The sequence below is a fragment of the Thamnophis sirtalis genome, unplaced genomic scaffold, assembly GCF_051295495.1.
Source record: "Thamnophis sirtalis isolate CommonGarterSnake01/CBP01778 unplaced genomic scaffold, rThaSir2_p1.2 scaffold_3, whole genome shotgun sequence".
NCBI classification, from domain to species: domain Eukaryota; kingdom Metazoa; phylum Chordata; class Lepidosauria; order Squamata; family Natricidae; genus Thamnophis; species Thamnophis sirtalis.
Window position 1 is genome coordinate 20,404,304 of NW_028261383.1, and position 23,311 is coordinate 20,427,614.

A 23,311-nucleotide genomic window follows, 5' to 3' on the forward strand; every position below is an offset into this window, starting at 1 on the left:
AACGTGGCAGATACCTCACAATCATTCCTGCAGTGATTGTACTAACTAACTGTACTAATCTAATAAGAGATTTCTGCTCTACTGAAGGAATGCTGACCACTGTTTCTCTTGCTGAGACAAAGCAGTTGATCAGATGGAGTTGCTTCAAATGATTGGGAAATCTGCATGTGTTAACTAATAGGCTGGACAAATTACTGAAAGAGCAATTAATGCCCTTAATCTCCACCGAAACTTACTTTTTTGTTTTTAACCTCCTACTTAACCAAAACAACAGGATTTGGGATCCACCTTTTCTGGTTTGCACTAGAAAGCAATTTATGCATGAATATCTAATAAGGTCTAGCATTTATTGCATTATTGCTCAAATGGTTCTTGCATGAGATTTTAGACTACTGGTAGTCTTTGACTTACAACAGTTCATTTAGCAACTGTTCAAGGTTACAACATAACTGAAAAAAAGTGATCATTTTTCACTTAGGTCCATTGCAGTATCCCCATGGTCACATGTCCAAAATTCAGGTGCTAGGCAACTGACACATACTTATGAAGGTTGCAGTGTCTTAGGTCATGTCGGCACCTTTTGTAACCTTACAATAACCAAAGCCAATAAGGAAGACAGAATCAATTAACAACTGTGTTACTAAGTCAACAACTGCAATGATTTATTCAACAAATGTGGCAAGAAAAGTCATAAAATGGCCAAAACACATTTAATGTTTCACTAGAGCTCAATTATGATCATAAATCGAGAACTATCTATAGTGGACTGGGATATGGGCCATCTTCTTTTACTCACCCTCATTCTGGGCCTGCTTATCCCCTCAATTGCAGTCATAAGCTGAGGATTACCTGTATTTCTACTGTGTTGAAATACAGTAGAATACACTGTATTTCATATACACATACAATTTCATTTCAAATACACATTTCTTGTGTTGATATCGCTTCTCCTGTATGTGGATCTTTCTATGGCAAGTAAGAGTGTAACTCCTTACACAGCTCTTCAGTCCATATGGATCCCTTTATGGAAAAAGATCACAATTCTTCTTGTGGTAAGTAAGACTACTACTACTACAACTTAAGCTCTTTCCACCCTCCATGCATTGATATGGCTTATCTCCTGTGTGGATGCTCTTATGGGAATTAAGATTACTGCTACAATGAAAGATCCTTCCAGACTACATACATTGATATGGCTTCTCTGCTGTGTGGATCCTCTTCTGGGAATTAAGACCATTACTACGAGTAAAGCTCTTTCCACACTCCATGCATTGAAATGGTTTCTCTCCGGTGTGGATCATCTTGTGGGAATTAAGAGTACTGCTACAAGTAAAGGTCTTTCCACACTCCATACATAGATATGGCTTCTCTCCTGTGTGGATTCTCTTGTGGTAAGACAGACTACTATTACAACTAAAGCTCTTTCTGCACTCCATGCATTGATAAGGCTTCTCTCCTGTGTGTATCCTCTTGTGGCTATTAAGATAACTGTTACGAGTAAAGGTCTTTCCACACTCCATGCATTTACCGTATTTTCACACATATAACCCGCGGGCAATGTGCGTTTTTACCTGCCCAGCATTTCCCCCCCCCCCCCGCGGGGTATAAAAGTGGGCGGGGTATACGGAAAATATTTTACACGGCAGTGACTAACAGATTAACTAAAGGGAGACGTACCAGTATAGCAGTAAACAAACTTGAATAAACTAACCTGTTGCGTTATTTGAATTTTTTATTTATTAAAACAAAGTTACCATATTTTCACATCAATATAAAACAGCCCTATACAACCCAAATTAAACTTTAAAACATATTTGTCCTATTATTATAAATTAATTAAAACACTTTAATTGTCCTCTTCTTCACTAGATGAAGAAAAACCCTCAAAGGCATCGTTGCCCGAATCATCATTAAATGCCGCTAAAACGGCCTCTAGGCGTTCGGAGGTGACAGCGTCTTGTCGCAGATCGTCATCTTCGTCTGCCGAGTTGTCGCTTAGGTCTGAAGCGCCTTCTTTTTCGTCAGCAATGATGCCCGCCTTTTTAAATCCATTCAGGATAGTATCAGGAGAGATTTTGTTCCACGCATTAAGCACCCAATTGCAGGCTTCTCCATGGGTTGCACGACGCAAACGGCCAGACGGTGTAAAAGTATGAGTCCCAGACTGCATCCATTTGTCCCATTCAGCGCGAACATAAGTTTTAAACAGATGATTTACTGCAATATCAAGTGGCTGAAGTTTGGAAGTTAAACCACCAGGGATAACAGAAACATGGGCCCCAAGGCCGTTCAGTTTCTTTTTAACGTTTTCGCACTTATGTGCAGCCATGCTGTCAAATATTACCAACGATTTCTTCGAGAAAAATCCGCCTGGTCGGGTTCGGAAACATTTATCTATCCATAACAGCATGACTTCATTGTCCATCCAACCTTTTTTGTTGCAGTGTACGAAGACACCGGGTGGAAATTTTTCGCGGGGCATCGTGCTTCGTTTAAATATAACCATTGGTTTAAGTTTTATTCCGTTTGCTGTACATGCCAGAACCACAGTAAAGCAGGTCCGCTTATGACCAGTAGTCGATATGGCCACTGTTTTAATTCCTTTTTCAGCGACTGACCTCGTAGCAGGAATGTCAAAGGCTATCGGAACTTCATCCATATTAATTATTTCAGAATGCAAAATTCCGCGTTCTCTAATGTTCTTAATGGTGAAATCTCTAAAATTAGCGACTAGTTGCTCCCAATCATTCGGTAAACGTTGTCCAACTGTTGTGCGCATTCGCACGGATAAATTGTTCCGTTTCATAAATTTGCCCACCCAGGTTAAGCCACATTTGAAATCAGGTATTTTTCGTTCAACAGCAATAAGCCTAGCTTTCATTTGGATGGCCAATGTAGAAACTCCTTGGTTATTCGCCCGCCTGTCTAAGACCCAGTTCTTAAGGTCTACCTCTAAATGCGGCCATTTCGCTCTAGGACCTCGTCTGGCGCGTTTCCTAGGATTCATTTTCGCTAATGCAGCCTTATCTTTTCTCCATTCTCTTATTGACTTTTCATGAACTTCAAATTCTCGGGCAGCAGATCTGTTGCTGGTTGCTTCAGCACGTGTTACTACATTAAGTTTGAAATCGGCCGTGTATGACTTTCGCTTAGGCACGGTTCTATAAAGACAAAATTATTTGTCATTAGAATTTTTATTTATTCAAGTGCAACGGATCTAAAAAATGTGAACTTAGAACATACAGTAATCTGAATGCTAAACATACCTGTTAGAAGTCAGTGGCTCTGCGAAGAACTTCTTGAACGCAATCTGCAATAAGAGACAAATTCGCGAATGGTTTTGAAAAACAACAAACTAAACTCGATCGACAATGTTCCGGTCTCGGTCTCGATCTTTTGTTTATTTGGATGGCTTAGTGTCACATTACAGCGTGATTGTTCCCAGTACGGCCTATATTTTAAAAAGATTTCACGTTTATTGAAGATAAATATCGGTAAAGGTAACACGTAATACCATTGTAATTAGCAATAAAGTTTACATATAACGTCGATTGGTTATAATGGGGAGGTCCAATGGCTTAATCATCGCGGGTTATATAAGAAGGCGGGGTGTATAAAAACTTTTTTGCATAAATCTTGAAAACCTGCGGGTTATTTGTGTGTGCGGGTTATTTGTGTGGGCGGGTTATATGCGTGAAAATACGGTATATGGTTTCTCTCCCGTATGGATCCTCTTGTGGTTAGTAAGAGCGCCACTACAAATAAAGGTCTTGTCACAGTCCAAGCATTGATATGGCTTCTCTCCTGTGTGGATCCTCTTATGGATATTAAGAGTACTGCTACAAGTAAAGGTCTTGCCACAGGCCATGCATTGATATGGCTTCTCTTCTGTGTGGATCCTGTTGTGGGAATTAAGAGTACTGCTACAAGTAAAGGTCTTTCCACACTCCATGCATTGATATGGCTTCCCACCTATATGAATCTTTTTATGGGAGGTAAGATTAGAATTCCACCTAAAGCTCTTTCCACACTCCATACATTGATAAGGCTTCTCTCCTGTGTGGATCCTCTTGTGGGTAGTAAGATTACCATATTTTCACCCATATAACCCGCCCACGCAAATAACCTGCAGGTTTTCAAGATCGTGTAAAATATTTTCCGTATACTCCGCCCACTTATATAACCCGCGACGAGTAAGGGAGAAGGGAAACTGCTGAGATCGGGGGAAGGAACGGAGGAGGAAGCCTGGGCAAGCTGGGGAACGAACGGAGGAGAAGGAAACTGCTGAGATCGGGGGAAGGAACAGAGGAGGAAGCCTGGGCGAGCTGGGGAAGGGGGAAGGAACAGAGGAGAAGGAAACTGCTGAGATCGGGGGAAGGAACGGAGGAGGAAGCCTGGGCAAGCTGGGGAAGGAACGGAGGAGAAGGAAACTGCTGAGATCGGGGGCAGGAAGGGAAATCGTCTTTCGAAGAGAAACGCCGTTCCTTCCAAGCTCCGTGCATTTATATAGTTCTCCTCCTCTATTGTTGATTGTATGATTAGGAAGCAAACTGACCTGAGGAAAGCCTTTTTTAATTCCACTGTGTGCTTTCTTTGTTTCATCACTCTTTAGTTGCATCTGATCTGCAAACTTCCCTTTTTCCTTTTTTGGCTGGATTGCTTGGCATTGTTCTTTGTAATTCTTATTCTCTTCCCCCTGTCCATTAAAGCCTTGAAAAAGAAAAATGAAAACTGTTGCAAGACTAGGGGAATGATCAAACCTTTTCTTTTGAAATTTAGCAAAATATATTTTGGCAGTTTTGCAGGAAAAACATGAAGATTCCAACCTACGATGTTACAAAGATAAGATTTCCAAGTGGGCTCCCACCAATTCTCACACACGTTGGAGGACATCCCAACAAAACTAAGACAAACGCCTGATCTAATCTTTGAGGGTCACTATGTGTGAGCCCCTTGGTGATCTAGGGGAATTCCATGGGGCCACAAACTCCCAAAGGGGTTTGGACACTGTATAATGTTGGGACAGAAACATACCCACCAGCTGCCTAACTTCAGTGAAAAATCTCCATCTGTCTGCAGAGCAGAATCTTTGAAAGCCAGTTAAAACTTCTGGCTGATAATAGCTTTCCCATCCTCAACTTAGAATAATGCCAAACTCAAAACACAAGTGGGCACATTTCAGTTAGTTTGGTCCAATGGCTAAGGCACCAGGCTAGAAACTGGGAGACTGTGGATACAGGTAGTCTTCAACTTACAGCAGTTAGTCAGTGACCATTCAAAGTTATAATGGGGCTAAAAACAACTGACTTAGGACAATTTTTTGCACTTATGACCATTGCAGCAACTGTGTTGTCATGTGATTTAAATACAGTTGCTTGACAACTGGTTCATATTTGTGACAGTCTCAGGGTCCCGGGGTTGTGTGATCACCTTTTGCAACATTCTGACAAGCAAAGTCAATGGAAAGGCCAGATCCACTTAACAACCATGCTACTAACTTAACTACAGTGATTCACTTAACAATGGTGGCAAGAAAAGACATAAAATGGGGGAAAACACACTTAACAAATTTCTCACTTAGCAACATTAATTTTGGGCTCAATTGTGGTCATAACTCGAGGACTGCCTGCACTAGATCTGCCTTAAGCATGAATGCTGGCTGGGTGACTTTGGGCCAGTCTCTCTCAGCCCAACCCATATTAGAGCATTGTTGTTGTTGTTGGGGGACAATAGGAAAAGGAAGGAGTACTGGTTGTGTCCACTGCCTTAACTTATTTGCAATAAAGGCAGGATATAAAAAAGTGATCTTTTTATCAGAAATTTCTAAACGCTCCACCCACCAATCCCTTCTCTATGTTACTGAGCACAGATGGGATCTTACCCAGATAAGCCAGATTCCTGGAATTCTCCAGCATGACTTCCCTATGGAGAGCTTTTTGGGAAGGATCCAGCTGAGACCACTCCTCCTTGGAGAAATACACGGCCACATCCTCAAAAGACACAAAATCCTGAAACAGGAAAGAAGTTTCCCTATTAACAGATAATCCCAAGAATACAGTTTTCTTCCACCAATTGAAGCAGAGAAACCCTATGAACAAAATGGGCATCCTCTGCAGAATTCAGAATGGGGTCACATGGCTTTTGGCTGATGGCACAACTGAAGGACATTTCATCACACTGGGAGGATTGTGATGCCTTTCAGTGAAACCAATTAAAATAGTTTCCTTGGATGATTGACAGTTGGGTATAAAACCCACTACTTATCACTGGCTCCAATTCTTCCTAGAGTGGGTAGAAGGAAACACAGGGGAAATCCATCTGATATTTTTGCCAAAAGACTGCTTTATCCACTGAGGGATCAACTCTGTCCCCTACTCCACACCTTCATGGAAGTGTTTGAAGAGCTTGTAATGTTAGTGAGAATGACCCTGGGAGACAGGAGGAAGATCTCCAGTCATGACAACATCTGGCCAATGAAATCTGAGCCTGAAGCAGGATGGTCAAAAAACCTTATCCGAATAGACAGGTAGGTTAAGACAGATGTGAATTTTCAACGATCTGATATAAAATTTGTCTTGCTCTCAAAGCCGCAATATTATAAATTGAATATTATACAGAATAAAATGAATCTTACCTGAGGCAGAAATTCAGCCACTCTTTCAGCTCTACCACAAAGAGAAGGTGGTTCTAAAAATACTAAGGACCGCTTTCTATTATCTGTGAGACAGAAAATGATAGAAGCAGACTGTTAAAAGAGAGAGAGAGTGTGAGAGAAAGAGAGAAATTCCACTCAACGTGAACAAAACTATCGGATGGATGGATGTCCAAACTTCACGTCCCATGGGAAGACCTTCTGTTACCTGGTGAGATGTCCTGATTTTGATCTTCCTGGAAGCTCTCCCTAAATAGCAGCTCCTGAGAGGATTTAGATGAATCTTTCCACCCCTGGGGAAACTCGGTGACAGCTTGAAAGGACTTTTGGACAAGATGTGGCATCAGAAAGAAAGGAAAAGGAGAGAGATAGAAATGAATTATCAATATTGAACACTCAGCCTAGCAGACACCAAAGTCTATCGGTTAAGCTGGAAAGCCAGAATAGAAAAATTGATCCAAATTCAACTTCTGAAGAAGAACAGAACAAGAGATCTTAGCAGCTCATAATCCCAGAAAAGTCTTTCAGAAAAACATTGACAAATTCAGAAAGATTCTCTTTAGAACTGCCAAGATTACTTTCTCATACCTCCAACTCTCCTTGCATCTTCTCAGACTCCTGGGTCAGCAAAAAGCCTTCAGCCAGGGCCACTGCCTGGGAACTGGTCTCCGCTCCACACTCCCGCACCCATTGCTCCATCTCTGGGGGAAGGACAGCCAGGAACTGCTCCAGGAGCACCAGGTCCAGCATCTGAGCCTTGGTGTGTCTTTCTGGCTGCAGCCACTGACGGCAAAGGCGGTGAAGCTGACTGCAAACATCTCGGGGACTCTTCCCCTCCTGGAACTCCACTTTGTTGAAGTCACAACATTGGAACTCTGAACTATTGGATGCCTCTTCTTGGCTCTTCTGCCAAGGACTTGCCCCATTCTTCCCACAGCTCCAAGGCTGACCAGCTGGACGGCTTTTTCCAGTTCCTGCATCTTCTGGGCATTGTCCCTCAATCTTCTCTCTGGCCTCTAATCCAGCACCAAAATGGACCCAGGTCTTCCTAATCATGAGAGGTCTGGCCAAAGCTCCAAACGCCATTCAGTCCAATTCCTTCACAAGATACTTTGGTCTCCAGAGGAAGCAGGAAAGATTTCCACCTTAAAGAACTGAAATGGAAAACAAAAGGATGATCAACAGGGGAGCAAATCTGAATACTGAGCCTCCACAAATAAACAAACAAACAAACTAAAGAAATTCTTATGAACCCACCAAGTTCTGCAATGGTTTGTTTGGGGGGAAGGGGGAGGAGAAATATTATTAGATGTTTACGTTTGGGGATAGTTTGCTAACATCTTCTGCCTCAACCTGTATCAAGGAATCAAAATATTGGATAAATACATTTAAAATATGTTTTGGCTTGCTATTTCCTAATTATTTATATCAAATCATTTCTGTTGCTGCCTACAATCCTTTGCACAATCCAACTTATATCTCCCGGCACACACAAAAAAATTCACGTGAGTGCCTATCTAAATCGATTCAGCAAGGAGCTCAACCAACATTTGAATTTCTAGTAAGACTCTGGGCAACAGAACCCCATGAACCTCCTGACCCAAACCCCTGGGTGAACTCCAGAAGCCAGAATTAACAAGCCACCATCCAATGCATGGCCCTTCTTGTAACAGATTCTTTGTTTACCTCCTGGCAGAGGCAGCAAAGAGAAGGTGGGGAAAGGTGGAAAAGGAGGAAACCGAGTTCCAGTCCTTACACACCTTACACTCAACTCTTCACGCGGAACTGCAGCCTTGCATATAAAGGCAACCGGAGGGACTTTGGCCGGTGGCTTCTCTGGGCCCAGGAAAGGGGAGGCGAGGGAAAAACCCTTCTGGAAAAGGGCCGAGAAATCTGCAGGAAATTCTCCAGGAATCAAGACATTCTGCGCCTTTTGGGAAGGCAACCTCGCCCTCTCCCCGCATGCAGAGGGTTGCCGGAGGAAACGGAGGGTCGATGGGTCCCCTCTTTCTGGCGATCTTGATTTCCTTCCTGGAGAAAACCCGGCAAGTGCGGACCTGCCCTGCGGGTCCCTTTGTTTCACAGGGTGGCAGGGGAACATGGGACCTCGAACTCTCCCCCCTCCTTTCCGCCACGTGGAACTTGACGAAGCTTTGCATGCTCCAGGCTCCCCTCCAGCGTCAAAGGAAAGAGCCCCACTCACTCCGAGTCACGCCCGAATCTCCACCCGTGAGAGAATTCCTCCCAGCCTCTCGGCCTCCGGGCTCAGGCGAAGGTTCACAGCGAAGGGAAGAATTGGACGCCGCAGAAAAAGCAGACACGATCTCAGCCTTTCCCGGGAAGTTTTGAATTCGTGAAAGAGGCAGACGCATGCTCAGTTCCTCCGGAAGGGGATTGCCCATCCTTTCCAAGCGCTGACGAGGGAGACCCCTGGTGGACTCTGTGCGCTATGCCAGGGGATCCTGCAAAGGCGCAGAAGACCAGAGCAGGTAGCATGGGGTCCAGGGATGATGGGCCTGGGAGTGGAAGGAAACAATCTCTCCATAAGTCTTGCTTTCCAAATAGGTGGCCATCATCTATGCAGTTTTAGAACTTCCTCTTCTTAATGTCTGGGAACTATGTGTGATTTGTGAACATTGAGAAAATATTTTCTTAAGTCAGAAATAAGCAAAAGCATTAATTGTTCGAATGCACCACAAGAGATCTCCTCCTCCCATCTCCTCCTCCTGTGCTTAAGGTGATTTAGGCAGGCTTCCCTCATGCTCGGAAGTATGGGAGTTGAAACTCAGAAAGCTTTAATTTTTCACTGTCTGCTCACTTGGAATGACCAGTCTTCCTTGAAATCAGCCTCTCCTCATTCATTCCCTGACTAATAAAATAGAAAATAGTATGGGTTCTTGCTTGACTTAGCAATACAGCCCCTCCCTGCCTTTTCTTTGAGCAAGGAATGGCTCAATTTTGGGGAACACAATTTCACTTACTCTCAGACTGTTGGTTCAATCTGGCTTTTGAGAGGTTTTCTTTGACTAAATGTCCCCACTGCAAGATTTTGGAGGGCAAAATACAATGTGCTGTGTAACCCAATAAGATTAACTCTGCTAGGATATATAAATGATCTAAAATAGTGGCCACCACAGTGGAATGGGGCCAACCTGAGATATCACAAAGTAGAGTTGGATAAGCACGATAGCCCAGATGAGGATCAGTCCCAGATGTTTTCCTTTGAAAAAGCCACATCCTCACATTTAAATCTCTGCATCCTCCTGAACAGCTGAACTATTGGGAAGGTTCTGGGTTCAGAGGGTTGGGTTGGCCACGTTTCAAAATGTTGCTTCTGAGACATTTTCTCCCAATACTGCAGTGTTGTGAAAAGGTCCATATTTAGAATGTCCTACAAGCCACGGATTGCCATGTCCTTCTCTCTCCTTTGTAAATGTGGGAACAAACACCCTACAGGAACACACTTTTAGAGATTTTCTTGAAACCTTCCAACAGTTAAAATTTTACTTACAGCTGCATTTTAATCGCTACAACTTCCATCTGTTAGAAAGGTGTCACAATATAATGGATCCCAGATCTTTTTTGACAACTGATTACATTTATGGTCTTGAGGCAAAATCAAACCTGTCCCACACAAGCTGGCAAGAGACGCTTGATGCAGAACCCATCGGCCCCATTATTCTGGCTGGTGGATTCCAGAAGACGGTTCCACCACAAAACCACGCTCGACTAAACCGCGTCTGACTAAACCGCGTCGCTGACGTCATCAACAGGGCGACAACAGCGCGAAGACAGAAGCACACTGTAAACCCTAAACCTAAAATTAACCCCTAAACCTAAACCTAACCCCCCTAAACCTAATCCTAAACCTAACCCTTAACCTAACCCTAAACCTAATCCTAACCCTTAACCTAACCCTAACCCTAACCCTTAACCTAACCCTAAACCTAACCCTAACCCCTAACGCTTAACCTAACCCTAAACCTAACCCTAAACCTAACCCTTACCTTAAGTTGAATCGGCTTGCTTTCAAAGCACTATTTAAAGCACCCTTCTTTCTCCGCGCTGGCTGTTGTCGCCCTGTTGATGACGTCAGCGACGCGGTTTAATCGGGCGCGGTTTAATCGGGCGCGGTTTAGTCGAGCGCGGTTTTGACGGGTCACACCAGAAGACCCTTCTCTGATGTTGTTCCTGTCTTCTGGAATGTCTCCCCCACCCATGTGACATCAGACCCATTGATGAGAAGCTGATGGAAAATTAATTTACCCAGATAACTCCCAGTAGGAGGTACACGTCCATGTATCAGATCCCATCTTGGGACCCACAAAAGGCAGCAATGTGCTTGCTTCAAGGAAGACCAACAGGTGATACTCAGAGAAAGAGCTGAAAAAGGAAAAGACTCTGTGGCGCAAGGGGTTAGCAGATTTGGCCATCATGCAAAATGGAAGCTTTGCCTCCTGGCAGCATCCTGATTTCCCCCCCAAAAAAAATCCCAATTAATATTTAAAAACAATTAAACCACCCTTTACAGGACAATTAGAAGACACTATGGGAGAGTACTAGTGTCATTAGTAGTACTGAGTTCTAGCATGGAGCCTCAAGAAAAATAGCAATGGCGTAGTAATAGCATTGCAATCAAAAATTGCATGTGGCAGAAGACAGGAATCAGTACCCTGGATAGCTCCCCGTGTGGGCTACTCCTGATTAGATTAATGGTCCCTAAGAAAGACACCATTCCAGTGCTGGTCTGTGGCCAGTAGAATCCTCAAGAGAGGTGATGAGTATTACTCTCCCATCTTACATTCCAGAGGGTAAAACTAATATTTAAATCCTAGCAAGAAAAAGAATTGAGTGTGGGAATTGAAGGCCTCAGTTGAAAACCTCCATACAATATTAATCCATTACCTTCACTTCTGGATTATGTCATGAAACAGGCCATCCCTGGCTGGGTTCAAACCCCCAACCTTCCATTTAACAGCACTAACCTCTTGCACCAGAGAGATTGGGCACGGGGCTTGGCGTCAGTCTCCCTCAGTCGGAAGATTCATATCTGTGCTACAGGTGTTCCTTGGTTTTCGTAATGTAGTTACTTTTCTCCCACCAAAAACAAAACCTGGGATGAAAACTTGGTCTGGTCATGTTGCCTGCCCATCTGATAATGGGAGAGAGGAACACCCTGGGTCTTCTGACTAGTGTATCTTATTGCTGTTCAGCCAGTCCCACCTATGGATGTTCAAGTTGAGGGGATTTAGGGGGAGGCTGGTGTTGGGTCTCTGTGGCACAAGGGGTTAGCTGTTAATCAGAAGGATAATGGTGTGAGCTCACCCAGGGATGGCCTGCTTGTTGATTACAAGATAAAAGGGGTGGGATGCATCGGTCTCTTCCTCTGAGGGCTCTGATTTTTGTCAGTGCTTTTCTAACTAAATATTGGGTTACCTGCAGCATGAGCTTTCCCTTTCAGAATGCAAAGAGGATGAAGACACCCAATCAATTTAGGGTGGTGTCCCTTTCAGACAAGGTTAAGGCAACTCATAGGAACTTCTGCTAAGAGCTCTCCAGGGTCCTGAAACAGCCACCATTTCTCCCAAAACAACTATTCTTTAGTTTCTCTCATTGTAGGAGTTGGAAGGGACCTTGGAGGTCTTCTAGTCCAACCGCCTACTCAGGCAGGAAGCCCTATACCATTTCAGACAAATGGTTGTCCAATCTCTTCTTTAAAACTTCCAGTGTTCAAGAATTCACAACTTCTGGAAGCAAGTGAAAACCTTCTGTGATCTTCTGACAAACAAAATCAATGGAGAAACCAAATTCATTGAACAAATGTCTTACTAATTTAACAACTGTAATGATTTGCTTAACAACCGTGGCAGGAAAAGTCATGAAATGGGCAAAAATCACTGAACAACTTTCCCATAAAGCATGGAAAATTTTGTGCTCAATTCTGGTCATAAGTAGAGTATATGTATTTTTTTCTTTTTTTCTGGTCCCTACAAAAAGAGGAAGACGACCACAGAAGGCGGACAGGAAGTTGGCCTTGCTGAGAATATCACTGACATAGGAAAAAAGAACAGAAAAAGTTCTTCTGGCAGAGACAAAGTGTCAGATGTTAAGTCGTGTGTGTTTGGGAATTGTTCTTTTAAGTATTCGTGACATCTCCTGGAACCACTTAAGGGTCCACTGCTGTCTGTTGTGGTTTCTGAAAGGCCCCCAAAAAAGAAACAGAAATCATCTATAACAGAGGTCACCAACCCGTAGTTCGTGGACAACTGGTGGTCTGCGAGAAAATTTTGGTGGTACTCAGTGCACCCGGGTGGAGGAGCTGCTCCGGGATGACCAATGGGCCAGTCCTGTGACTAGAGCTCTGGAATATAGGTCTGGCCAGGCAACTCGCAGTGGTGCTGGAAATCTCTGCCATACAGGGGGGTAGTTGCAACATGCAACTTTGCAGGTGATGCAATGTGCAAGGAGTAGCACAGCCCCCACTAGCCAGAACAAGGTAATGGTCCTGTTGCGGCAAGAGGGGGGATGGCAACCCGGACAGGCTGAAGCAACAGGTTTCGGCATCCCGCGGCTCTTTTGTCCCCCTACTGTGACTCCCTGTCGGATGATCCTACCACTGGCTGGTCCCGCTCCTCGCCCTCCCCTCCCCATCACTCCTCACCTGGCCGGAGAAGGCAAGGGTGGGGGATGGAGATTCGCTCCATATTACATAGCGGGAGCAAAGCTTTGTCACTTGCTGGGTCTCACAGGTATTTCTTCCGGCCTCTTTGGTGCTGCGCAACTGGGAGACGCATGACTTCCTCTCCACACCTTGAGACACTGGCTGGCCCGGCTGCAGCTGATGCCACTGCTCTCACCGCCTCCATGGCCTGCCTACTGCTTAAATTTAGTGCGCTTCACAATGGGGGAGACGTCGCCCCCTCCTCCGCCTGGAGCCTATTACCACACAGAGCATTGGCTACAGCCGGGTCGGGCAAATATCTCGGGCGGGAGAGCAGGTCATGCAAGGTGTGTCCAGCACCAACAAAGGCCAAAGAAGCACCAGCAAGACCCAGAGAGCACTGGAAAATCAGAATGAGAGAGAGATGAGATACAGAAAGAGATGAGAGAGAGAGAGAGAGAGAGAGACAGAGACAGAGACAGACAGAGACACAGACAGACAGACTGACCGACCAGTGTTCTGTTTTCTGTAGGTAATGGGTCCAAATGGCTCTTTGAGTGTTTAAGATTGCAGAAACACTGGACCAAGCTAAGTACCTGAGGGACCCCATCCCGTCACTGGGAGTCCAGGCACTTCAGTGAGCAGCACACTGGATTCATATTAGTGCTCCGGGGGATTGAAAATTATGAATCTAGTGGTCCCCGAGGTCCAAAAGGCTCAGGGACCACTAGTTCAGACCCCTGAACTATAACATACAATGTAATGACTGCAACAGCCACCATGTAGAACAACTACAACAGGCAGAAAACTGGTAGAACGCATCCATAAATAGCAACTACCAGTCAAAAAAACATGAAAACTCTTTGATCCTACAACATGTGGATAAACTTAACCATAGTTTGAACTGGGAAATTGTGGCCATCGTGGACCAAGCCAAGTCCAAAAATGCTAGAGAATCTCTAAAAGACTGGTACTCTTAACTAATTAGCCATCAGCACACACATACGGTAGATATAAACAATATCTACATTCTATGAAAAAGAGTCAATCAATAAGTCTAAAGGGAAACAAAAGGACCAAAACACCTCCTCACCAGCAATCAGCACCTAGATGACCACAGATTAATTCCAAGATCAACTATCAAGAAGTAAATTCCCCCAACAAGGAATTGACAAGCAAGCTAACATTAAGCAGCCCTACAAAAGAACCTCTTCTGATCAACCCTACCAAAAGCGAAAGGACGAGCCACTAAAATATAAACCGAGAGCAAACCCCATTCCTTACTAGCACTGATGATGTCACCTAGTTTTTGGTAACGAAATGTCTGCAAAATAACTACTCAGAGAGCACCTGGGACCTCTCATCTCACTCAGCAAGAAATATTCTCCCATCTGTATTCTGTATGTCATGTAGTCCTATAAAATCTGTTTATGACTCACCTACCTTCTTCTTGAATGCTTGGTTAGTCAGTCATTTTCCTCTAAAAGAATCTTCCTTGAAAATTACTCCCTTTGGACAAAGCTAGTAGATTTAAAGTTATGGCTATTTGGGAATCCCCTTGAGGGACAAGGGAAATAGATGCTACACAGAGAAATATCAATTAAAAGGTGGAGTAATATGCAGTTGCATAACTGGCAAGGAAGGAATCTTAAAAACAATGTGCATTGATATATCAGACTGTTATTTATTATTTATTTATTCAATGCATATGCCCTCCATCTTGCAGTTAGAAGCAACTTTAAGGAACAGCAGATTTGTATCTTCAGACTTGCACAAATTTATTAATACAGCCTTACAACAGAGTACAATCGATTTACAAAAGAGTTACCCTATCTGGTCATGATTCCGCTCTGGCTACCTCAGAGATCTGACAGCATATTGCTAAGCCCTCTTTTCAGTAAATGATTTCAAACTGGAGTGAGATTCCCAAAATCATAGTAGTATTAATTATTTAATGAAATGCATCACATCCCAATGTAGCAGATCTCTACCGCCAATTCCTGCAGCGATTGCCCTAACTTTATTTCAGGCTCTGCAGTTTTCACTCGATCCTCCGAAAAGACCACCTCTGGCTGGCTCCGCCCCATCTATTCGTTGCCTCTGGAGTCCCAGCTAATTGGCTGGGTCTTCTATTGCCTTGCACAGGAGTACGGAGCTAGAAAGCAGGTTAGTGGGATGGGGAAGAATAGGGATTTCACAGTATCCTTGCCCTGGAGTGGGATGGAAATGGAGATTTTGTAGTATCCTTCCTCTGCCATGCCCATGAAGCCACGCCCACCAAGCCATACCACGCCCACAGAACCCGTAGTAAACAAAATTGAATCCCACCACCGATCACATCCCAATGTAGCAGATCTCTACCACCAACTCCCGCAGCGATTGCCCTAACTTTATTTCAGGCTCTGCAGTTTTCAAAAGTCCCTTTCCTCAGTTGATGCTCGACAGCTTCTGATGCCAGAACACTTTGAATTCCCCTTTTCCTTTGGGATACATTGACCACCTGTTAAATAATGACACCAACTGTACTTCTTTAATTTAATCTAAGGCTACAGGTATATGTACCCCCCCCAAAAAAAAACAATTTTAAATTTTGTCTGGGACTTTGTCATTCCACAGGAAAACAGAATTTGGCACATTCACTGGAGAAAAACCATGTGTGCTTATAGAACTTCTCACAGTTGTGGCTCCTTTTCAGAACTCTTCATCTGAACCTTCTTTCATAGAATGTGTATACGTTTCTATATGGAGAGGAGCGAATGACACAAAGGTTGTTTTAGACTGAAAAATACTTTCTCGGTCCTTTTGGTTATCTCTAGTCACTGTCTCACAGTATATCTGAATTCAGTTATTTTCATCAGCTGTATTGATATGGCTTCTCCTGTTTGTGGATCTTTTTATGGCAAGTAAGAGTGTATCTTCTTCGAAAGCTCTTTCCACACTCCATGCATTCATATGGCTTCTCTCCTGTGTGGATCCTTTTATGGGAAGTAAGATCACCATTCTTCCTAAAGCCCTTTCCACATTCCATACATTGATATGGCTTCTCTCCTGTGTGGATCCTTTTATGGGAGGTGAGAGCACAATTCCAACTAAAACTCTTTCCACATTCAAGACATACATATGGTTTCTCTCCTGTGTGGATCCTCATGTGGGAATTAAGACTACTGCTACAACTAAGGTTCTTTCCACACACTATGCATTGATATCTTGTCTCTCCTGTGTGGATCCTCTTGTGGGAATTAAGACTATTGTTACAATTAAAGGCCTTTCCACACTCCATGCATTTATAAGGCTTCTCTCCTGTGTGGATCCTCTTATGGGAATTAAGATTACTGCTACAATTAAAGGCCTTTCCACACTCCGTGCATTTATAAGGCTTCTCTCCTGTGTGGATCCTTTTGTGGGAATAAAGATTACTGCTACAATTAAAGGCCTTTCCACACTCTATGCATTTATAAGGCTTCTCACCTGTGTGGATCCTCTTGTGGGAATGAAGATATATGCTACAATTAAAGGTCTTTCCACAATCCATGCATTGATATGGTTTCTCTCCTGTGTGATTTCTTTGATGGATTGTAAGAGAGTCATAACAATAGATGGTCTTTCCGGATTCCATGCAGGTATATTGTTTGTCTTCTGAATGTGTTTCTTTATGGGAAATGAGATGCTCAGATTTATTAAAGCTCTTTTCACAATCCATATATTTATATGATATTTCTCCCGTATCAATGATTGTATGGTTAAGAAGATGATTGGCCGAAGGAAAGCTTTTTTTAATTTCACTTTGTGATCGGTTTGTTTCATCAATTTTTGTTTGCATCTGATCGGCAAAATTCCTGTTTTTCTCTTTTGGATGGACCAGTTGACATTGTTCCTTATGATTCTTATTCACTTGCTCATTATAGCCTTGAAATAGAAAAATGTAGCAAATTAGGAAAAGGATCAAATCAGAATTTTAGCAAAAGACTCATCGATATATTTTGGCTGTTTTGTTACAAACATTTCAAACTATGATGTTTCCAAAGACAGATTTCCAAGTGGGCTCCCACCAATTCTCATGTATCAGAATTGGGTGATATCCCAAAGAAACTAAGAAAAATTATTGATCTAATCTTTGAGAGCCATTGTATGTGAGCCCCTTGGCGACCCAGGACAATTCCATGGGGTCACAAACTCTCAAAGGGCTTTGGACACGGTATAATGATTGGGCGGCAATATACCCACCAGCCCCCCAACCTCAGTGAAAAATCTCTATCTCACTGCAGAGTCAATAAAATTTCTGGATGGCGATAGCTTCCCACTCTCAACTTAGATTGATACCAAACTCAGACCACAAGTGGGCACATTTCAATCAGTTTGGGCCAATGGATAAAGCACCAAGCTAGGAAATGGAAGATTCTGAGTTCTAGTTCCATCTTAAGCATGAATGCTGGCTCGGTGACTTTGGGCCAGTCTCTCTCAGCCCAACCCATATCAGAGTGTTATAATTGGGGGGAAATAGGAAAAGGAAGGAGTACTGGTTGTGTCCACTGCCTTAATTTACTTGCAAAAAAAGGCAGGATATAAATAAAAAATGATCTTTTTATCAGAAATTTCTAAGCCTTCCACACACCCATCCATTCTCTAGGTCCCTGAGCAAAGACAGAGGTTCTTACCCAGGTAAACCAGATTCCTTGAATTCTCCAGCATGACTTCCCAATAGAGAGCTTTTTGGGAAGCATCCAGCTGAGACCACTCCTCCTCTGAGAAATACACGGCCACTTCCTCAAAAGACACAACATCCTGAAAAAGGAAACAAATTTCCCAAGAAACACATAATCCCAAGAATAATATGACAGTATTCTTTCACCAAGCAGAGAAATCCTATGAACAAAATGGGAATCCTCTGCAGAATTCAGAATGGGATCAGAATGGGCTTTTGGCTGATGGCACAATTGAAGCACATTTCATCACACTGGGAGGATTGTGATGTCTTTCAGTGAAACCAATTAAAATAGTTTCCTTGGTTGATTGAAAGTTGGGTATTAAACCCACTACTTATCACTGGCTCCAATTCTTCCTAGAGTGGGCAGTAGGAAACACAGGGGAAATCCATCTGATATTTTTGCCAAAAGGCTGCTTTATCCACTGAGGGATCAACCCTTTCCCCTACTCTACACCTTCATGGAAGTGTTTGAAGAGCTTGTAATGTTAGTGAGAATGACCTTGGGAGACAGGAGGAAGATCTCCAGTCATGACAACATCTGGTCAATGAATTCTGAGGGTGTAACAGTAGGATGGAGAAAGCTTATCCAAATGGACAGGTAGGTTAAGCCATGAATTGTCAACAAACTGATCTAAAATTTGTCTTGCTTGGAAAGAACAATATTATAAATTGAATATTATACAGAATAAAATGAATCTTACCTGAGGCAGAAATTCAGCCACAGTTTCAGCTCTATCACAAAGAGAAAATGGTTCTAAAAATACTAAGGACAGCTTTCTATTACCTGTGAGACAGAAAATGATAGAAGCAGATTGTTAAAAGAGAGATTAATTCCACTCAAGACGAACAAAACAATCATATGGATGGATGTCCACACTTCATATCCCATGGACAGACCTTCTGTTACCTGGTTTGATGTCCTGACTTTGACCTTCCTGGAAGCTCTCCCTAAAAAACAGCTCCTGGGAGGATTTCGATGAATCTTTCCACCCCTGTGGATACTCGGTGATAGCTTGCAAGGACTTGCAGACAAGATGTGGCACAAGAAAGAAAGGAAGAGTAGAGGAATAGAAATGAATAATCAATATTGAACACTCAGCCTAGCAGGCACCAATGTCCAAGCTGAAAAGCCACAATAGAATAATTGGCCAAAATTCATTGTCTGGAGGAAGACTAGAACAAGAGATCTTAGCAGCTCAAAATCCCAGAAAATTCTGCCAGAGAAACATTGACAAATTCAGAAAGATTCTCTTTAGAACTGCCAAGATTACATTCTCATACCTCCAACTCTTCTTGCATCATCTCAGACTCCTGGGTCAGCAAGAAGCCTTCGGCCAGGGCCACCGCCTGGGAACTGGTTTCCGCTCCACACTCCCGCACCCATTGCTCCATCTCTGGGGGAAGGACAGCCAGGAACTGATCCAGGAGCACCAAGTCCAGCATCTGAGCCTTGGTGTGTCTTTCTGGCTGCAGCCACTGACGGCAAAGGTGGTGAAGCTGACTGCAAACATCTCGGGGACTCTTCCCCTCCTGGAACTGCACTTTCCTGAAGTCACAGAATTGGACCTCTGAACTGCTGGCTTCCTCCTCTTGGCTCGTCTGCCCAGGAGTTTCCCCATTCTTCCTATAGCTCCATGGCTGAGTAGCTGGACAGCCTTTTCCAGCTCCTGCATCCTCTCGGCGTTGACCCTCCATCTTCTCTCTGGTCTTTAATCCACCACCAAAATCTCCCCAAGTGTTCCTAATCGCGAGAGGTCTGGCCAAAGCTCCAAAGCAGTCCAATTCCTTCACAAGATACTTTGGTCTCTAGAGGAAACAGGAAAGATCTCCGGCCTACAGAAATGAAATGGAAAACACAAGGATGATCAATAGGGGAGCAAATCTGAATACTGAGCATCCTCCTCCACGAATAAATAAAGCAACAAACAAAAGAAATTCTTATTAACCTACCAATTTCTGCAAAGGTTTTCTTTGCTGGGGGGATATTATTAGATATACTCAATTATGTTTGAGGAAAGTTTGCTAGCATGCTTATGTCTCAACTTCTATCAAGGAATCAAAATATTGGATAATTACAATTAAATTTTCTAATTATTTATATCAAATCATTTCTGTTGCTGCCTACAATCCTTTGCACAATCCAAAGTTATGTCTCCAGTGACACAAAAAAAAAATCATGCCAGAAGCCAGAATTAAGAAGCCACCATCCAATGCATGGCCCTTCTTGTAACAGGTTCTTTGCCAGCCGGCAGAGACAGCAAAGAGAAGGTGGGGAAAGGTGGAAAAGGAGGAAATCGAGTTCCAGTCCTTACACGCCTTGCACTCAACTCTTTACACACGGAATTGCAGCCTTGCATATAAAGGCAACCGGAGGGACTTTGGCCGGTTGCTTCTCTGGGCCCAGGAAAAGGGGAGACAAGGGAAAAACCTTTCTGGAAAAGGGCCGAGAAATCTGCAGGAAATTCTCCAGGAATCAAGACATTCTGCGCCTTTTGGGAAGGCAACCTCTCCCTCTCCCCGAATGCAGAGGGTTGCCGGAGGGGGCTCGATGGGTCCCCTCTTTCTGGCGACTCTGATTTTCTTCCTGGAGAAAACCCGGCAGGTGTGGACCTGCCCTGCGGGTCTCTTTCTTCCACGGGGTGGCAGGGGAACATGGGACCTCGAACTCTCCACTCCACCCCCCCCTTTCCGCCACTTGGAACTTAACGAAGCTTTGCATGCTCCAGGCTCCCCTCCAGCGTCAGAGGAAAGAGCCCCACTCACTCCGAGTCACGCCTGGATCTCCACCCGTGAGAGAATTCCTTCCAGCCTCTCGGCCTCCGGGCTCAGCCGAAGGTTCACAGCGGAGGGAAGAAGAATCGGACGCCGCAGAAAAAGCAGACACGATCCCAGCCATTTCCGGGAACTTTTGAGAGCCACGCGCATGCTCAGTTCCCTCTGAAAGGGGACTGCCCATCCCTTCCAAGCGCTAACGAGGGAGACCCCTGGTGGACTCTGTGCGCTATGCCAGGGGATCCTGCAAAGGTGCAGAAGACCAGAGCAGGTTCCACGGGGGCCAAGGATGATGATCATGAGAGTGGAAGGAAAGCGTCTCTCCACAAGTCTTGCCTTTCCAAATAGGTGGCTGATTCTATACACTTTTACAACTTCCTCTTCTTAATGTCTTGGAATTATGTGTGATTTGTGGGCATTGTGGAAATCTTTGTTGAAGCTCATTTTTCTCAAGATCAACCTCAGAAATTGGCAAAATCCTTAGTTGATGCACCTCAGGAGATCTCCCCCTCTCACCTTCTCCTCCTGTGCTTAAGGTGATTCAGGCAGGCTGTGAGTGGGAAATCCTCCCTTTCCTCATGCTCACAATTCTGGGAGTTGAAACTCAGACAGGGTTTAATTTTTCACTGTCTGCTCACTTGGGATGACTAGACTTCCTTGACTGGTGGCTTGAAATCAGCCTCCCCTCATTCATTCCCTCACCAATAAAATAGAAAATAAAACCAGGTTCTTGCTTGTCTTAGTAATGCAGTTTGTTCCTGCCTTTTCTTTCCGCAAGGAGTGATTTCGAACCTTTTGTGTGTGAGGCAAATGTGGTAACCACTACACCATAGAAATGACAAGTATGGCCATACCACTTCCCAGCCATCTCAGTCTGGTGATTGCAGCATCACAAGAGTTAATGAGATGTTGTTATTCCTTATGCTTTGTCTCCTTCCATAGCTGAGCAGGTAGAGTGAAGAACCAGGAGCACAACTTCACTTACCCTCAGACGTTTGGTTCAATCCTGGCTTTTGAGAGATTTTCTTTGATTCAATGTTCCCACTGCAAGATTTTGGAGAGGGGGGGTGGGCAAAGTATAGTGTGTTATGTAACTCAGTAGTGTTAAACTCTGCTAGGATATATAAATGATCTATAATAGTAGCCACCAACAGCGGAACATAAGATATCAGAAAGGAGAGTTGGATAAGCACGATAGCCCAGAACAGGATCAGTCCCTGGTCACATCCTCACATTTACATGACATATCTACATCCTCCTGAACAGCTAATCAATTGGGAAGGTTCTGGGTTCAGAGGATTGGGTTGGCCATCTTTCAGATTTTTCTTAAAACCTTCCAACAGTTATAATCTTATTGACAGCTGCATTAAAATCCCTACAACATCTATCTGTTGTAAATTTGTCACAGTGTGGTAGATCCCAGTTCTTTTTTCATGACTGATTGGGTTACATTTGTGGTCTTGAGGGGGGAAGTCAAAGCCTGTCCCACACAAGCTGGCAAGAGGCATGAGGCAGAACCCATCAACCCCATTATTCTGGCTAGTGGGGTCCTTCTCTGATGTTGTTCCTGCCCTCTGGAACATCTCCCTCCCCACATGTGACATCAGCCCCAACCCTCCTGACCTTTCACAAGGGCCTAAAGATTTGGCTCAGCCAATTGAATTGGAGCCCCAATGGGGGAGCATCACAGTGGAAGTGGTTAATTGATCCCAACTCTGCCATATCCTGACCCCACCCTCTCCATAAGTATATATATATATATTATTTTATTTACTTTTACGATTGCAAGCTCCCCAGAGTTATCATGTGATAAGTTGGGAGTCCAATAATTTTTATAAATAAGTCAGACAGTGGGACCTCCAGAAGATGACTGACACTATGGCATCAGCCATGACAAATACGTTCACTCCCTAGGAGTAGGAAATTGATTCACCCAGAGAATTCCCAGTGGGAGGTACAGCTCCATGTGAATAGATCCCATCTTGGGACCCACAAAAGGCAGCAAACTGCTTATTCCAAAGAAGACTAGTAGGTAATGCTCAGAGAAAGAGCTTCAGAAGGAAAAGACTCCATGGCGCAAGGGGTTAACACTTCTGGCCATCATGCAAACTGGAAGCTTTGCCCCCTGGCAGCATCCTGATTATTTTCCCCCCAAATCCCAATTAATCTTTAAAAACAATTAAACCACCCTTTACAGGACAATTAGAAGACACTATGGAAGAGTAGTAGTGTCATTAATGGTACTGAGGTCTAGCATGGAACCTCAAGAAAATTAGCATTGGATTGCATAGTAATAGCACTGTAAACAATACTTGCATGTGGTAGAAGACATGATTCAGCACCCTGGATAGCTCCCCGTGTGGGCTACTCCTGATTAGATTAACAGTCCCTAAGAAAAACACCATTCCAGTGCTGGTCTGTGGCCAATAAAATCCTCAAGAAGGGTGATGGGTATTCATCTCCCCATCTTACACTCCAGAGGGCAAAATTAATATTTAAATTCTAGCAAGAAAAAGGATTG

General features: G+C 43.8%; 1 protein-coding gene and 1 pseudogene across 2 annotated transcripts; both read right to left on the reverse strand.

The window, feature by feature from the left end:
- Positions 1 to 857: 857 nt before the first annotated feature.
- LOC106543588 (uncharacterized) lies at positions 858 to 19,781 on the reverse strand (annotated as a pseudogene). The gene is made up of 7 exons (XR_015696122.1): positions 19,300 to 19,781; positions 18,926 to 19,040; positions 18,720 to 18,802; positions 17,969 to 18,095; positions 16,229 to 17,219; positions 3,708 to 4,091; positions 858 to 1,527 (listed from the first exon to the last, which is right to left on the reverse strand). The product of XR_015696122.1 is annotated as an uncharacterized LOC106543588 (transcript).
- On the reverse strand, positions 7,048 to 7,738 carry LOC148047430 (zinc finger protein with KRAB and SCAN domains 5-like). Its single transcript, XM_087711578.1, has one exon. The coding sequence runs from the start codon at positions 7,736 to 7,738 to the stop codon at positions 7,235 to 7,237; it is 504 nt and encodes a 167-aa protein (XP_087567704.1). The 3' UTR covers positions 7,048 to 7,234.
- Positions 19,782 to 23,311: the final 3,530 nt, after the last annotated feature.

Excerpts from the sequence above, each read along its gene's own strand:
- LOC148047430 (XM_087711578.1), bottom strand. The coding sequence starts at position 7,738 with ATGGCGTTTGGAGCTTTGGCCAGACCTCTCATGATTAGGAAGACCTGG.